This window comes from Mizuhopecten yessoensis, unplaced genomic scaffold, assembly GCF_002113885.1.
Source record: "Mizuhopecten yessoensis strain PY_sf001 unplaced genomic scaffold, ASM211388v2 hete_36023348, whole genome shotgun sequence".
In the NCBI taxonomy this organism is placed as follows: Eukaryota; Metazoa; Mollusca; class Bivalvia; order Pectinida; family Pectinidae; genus Mizuhopecten; species Mizuhopecten yessoensis.
Genome location: NW_018482601.1, coordinates 1 through 1,872, shown reverse-complemented (window position 1 = coordinate 1,872; position 1,872 = coordinate 1). Strand labels below are relative to the sequence as shown.

At 34.6% G+C, this 1,872-nt stretch overlaps 1 protein-coding gene across 1 annotated transcript; it reads left to right on the top strand.

Moving 5' to 3' along the window:
* The first annotated feature begins 234 nt into the window (after window positions 1-234).
* LOC110444112 (succinate--CoA ligase [ADP-forming] subunit beta, mitochondrial-like) lies at window positions 235-1,709 on the top strand. The gene is made up of 3 exons (XM_021488525.1): window positions 235-483; window positions 942-1,112; window positions 1,596-1,709. Exons 1-3 carry the CDS (start codon window positions 235-237, stop codon window positions 1,707-1,709), a joined length of 534 nt encoding a protein of 177 aa, XP_021344200.1.
* The last annotated feature ends 163 nt before the right edge of the window (window positions 1,710-1,872 follow it).

Below are 1,872 nucleotides of genomic sequence, written 5' to 3'. Positions count from 1 at the left end.
AACTGTTTTTAGTTTACATGGACTAATCTATTGCATATTCAGTTCAATTATACAATGTGCAACAGAATTTTAAAATATTAAACATGGTGCATGATCAAAAGTGAAAAGTGCTAGCAGTTTGTATATATTCATATACAGTCTGAATACAATCTTTATATTCTAAACTCCAACTTTTTTTGTCAACCTGATCAATATGATACATTTTAACTTTGATAAAACAGAGATGTTATAAATATGACTCCGACCCCACACCCATTTTTCTTACATTTTCTTATGGCTGTCAGGAACAATAAGGCAAATAATCAAGTTTTGTGTTTTGTCAGAAACGAGGAAGCCAAGACAATTTCAGAACAAATGTTAGGGTACAACCTGATCACAAAACAGGCACCTCTTGGCAGGAAATGTGACACCGTCATGTTGTCGGAGAGACTGTACTCAAGGAGGGAGTTCTACTTCGCCATTGCCATGGAGAGGTCTTTTGCTGTAAGTTCTGAATTTTCATTATGTAATACAGATATCTGCTTAAAATGTTGAATTAGGAGTGAACATACTGTCTATCTTCTAGTGATTTTTCAGGGGAAAAGTTATTTGTGCCCTGTTATTATGCTTGTCCTTTTGAACTCAACAGCATTAACTGAGAACCAATGATGTCTAAGTAATAGGGCTCATCCACATTTAAAAAACGATTATCATGACATACCTGAAAAAGAACATAAAATTACTATTTCCCAAGGAAAATTTCAAAGAATAAACATAAATCATTTTTCCCCGTTTGTTATCCAATAGGTTATGACTATAAATCAAACTGTTCGTTTGTGTTATCGTATATTTCATCGAGAAGATATGAAATATTTTTCTTTTTTCTATAAAACATTTCCAAAAAATGTTTTCAACAGTATAATAAAGAGTGTTTGAAATTTGTTTTAAATTTTTGTTGGCAGGGCCCTGTATTAGTGGGGAGTTCTCAGGGAGGTATGAACATCGAGGATGTAGCAAAAGAAAATCCAACTGCTATTCTGAAACAACCAGTGGACATTTTCACAGGCCTTACAAGAGAGTTAGCTGTCAATCTTGCAGTGTCTATGGGCTTCAGTCCCAACTGTGTAGATCAGGTAGAGTAAACTAAATACTGTATAGCCGTTATATTTCGCGGGGGTTTTAATTTCGCTGTATTTACACTTTGACTAATAACTGTGAATCTAAACGGCAGCGGAATTATCGAAAAAGTTAACCACTTTTACGGACCTCATCACAACATGTTGAAAATATTTATAACCCCACGCTGTTATGCAAGCTTAAATGAACTCAAGTTAGATTATCATGGAACAACTAGGCAGTCCTTGTAAAAATACACTTGATTTTCTTTCGAGTGAGGTCACTAGCGGACGAAGCCGGGTTTGCGAATTTAAAGCGCTGTACAGTACACTAGACCTTTTTGATGTATATAATTTAAGCATGCATGCTATACCCATCATGGATTGTAACTCAAAAGATGTTTTCAGATTTCTCAGTATTATGATGTAGAAATTTGATAATGTATAAGGTAAAATAAAATCTTGTATCTGTAGTTAATCTGTTGACCTTTTATATTCTAGGCAGCAGACATTATTGTAAAGCTGTACAATGATATCTTTCTCAAGTACGACTCCACACTGGTAGAGATTAATCCAATGTCAGAGGATGCCAGTGGCAACGGTAAGCTAAACTAAGGAGGTAACCATGTTCCTTTAGAGTTAAGGGAGAACTATAGGCCGTAAGAAAGAGCATGTGTACTAGAAAACTAAGTGATATTGAGGGCATTTATTGTAAATCTTGTTGTAGGGTTTTTTATGGTTTTAAACATATTTTATTGCCTTTTTTACATAGCAATGG

What these genes read in the sequence shown, in the direction of transcription:
- LOC110444112 (XM_021488525.1), top strand. Translation starts at nt 235, where the DNA reads ATGACTCCGACCCCACACCCATTTTTCTTACATTTTCTTATGGCTGTC. An exon ending in CCATGGAGAGGTCTTTTGCT is followed by an intron (nt 484 to 941) that starts GTAAGTTCTGAA and finishes TTTTGTTGGCAG; the next exon opens with GGCCCTGTATTAGTGGGGAG. An exon ending in GTCCCAACTGTGTAGATCAG is followed by an intron (nt 1,113 to 1,595) that starts GTAGAGTAAACT and finishes TTTATATTCTAG; the next exon opens with GCAGCAGACATTATTGTAAA.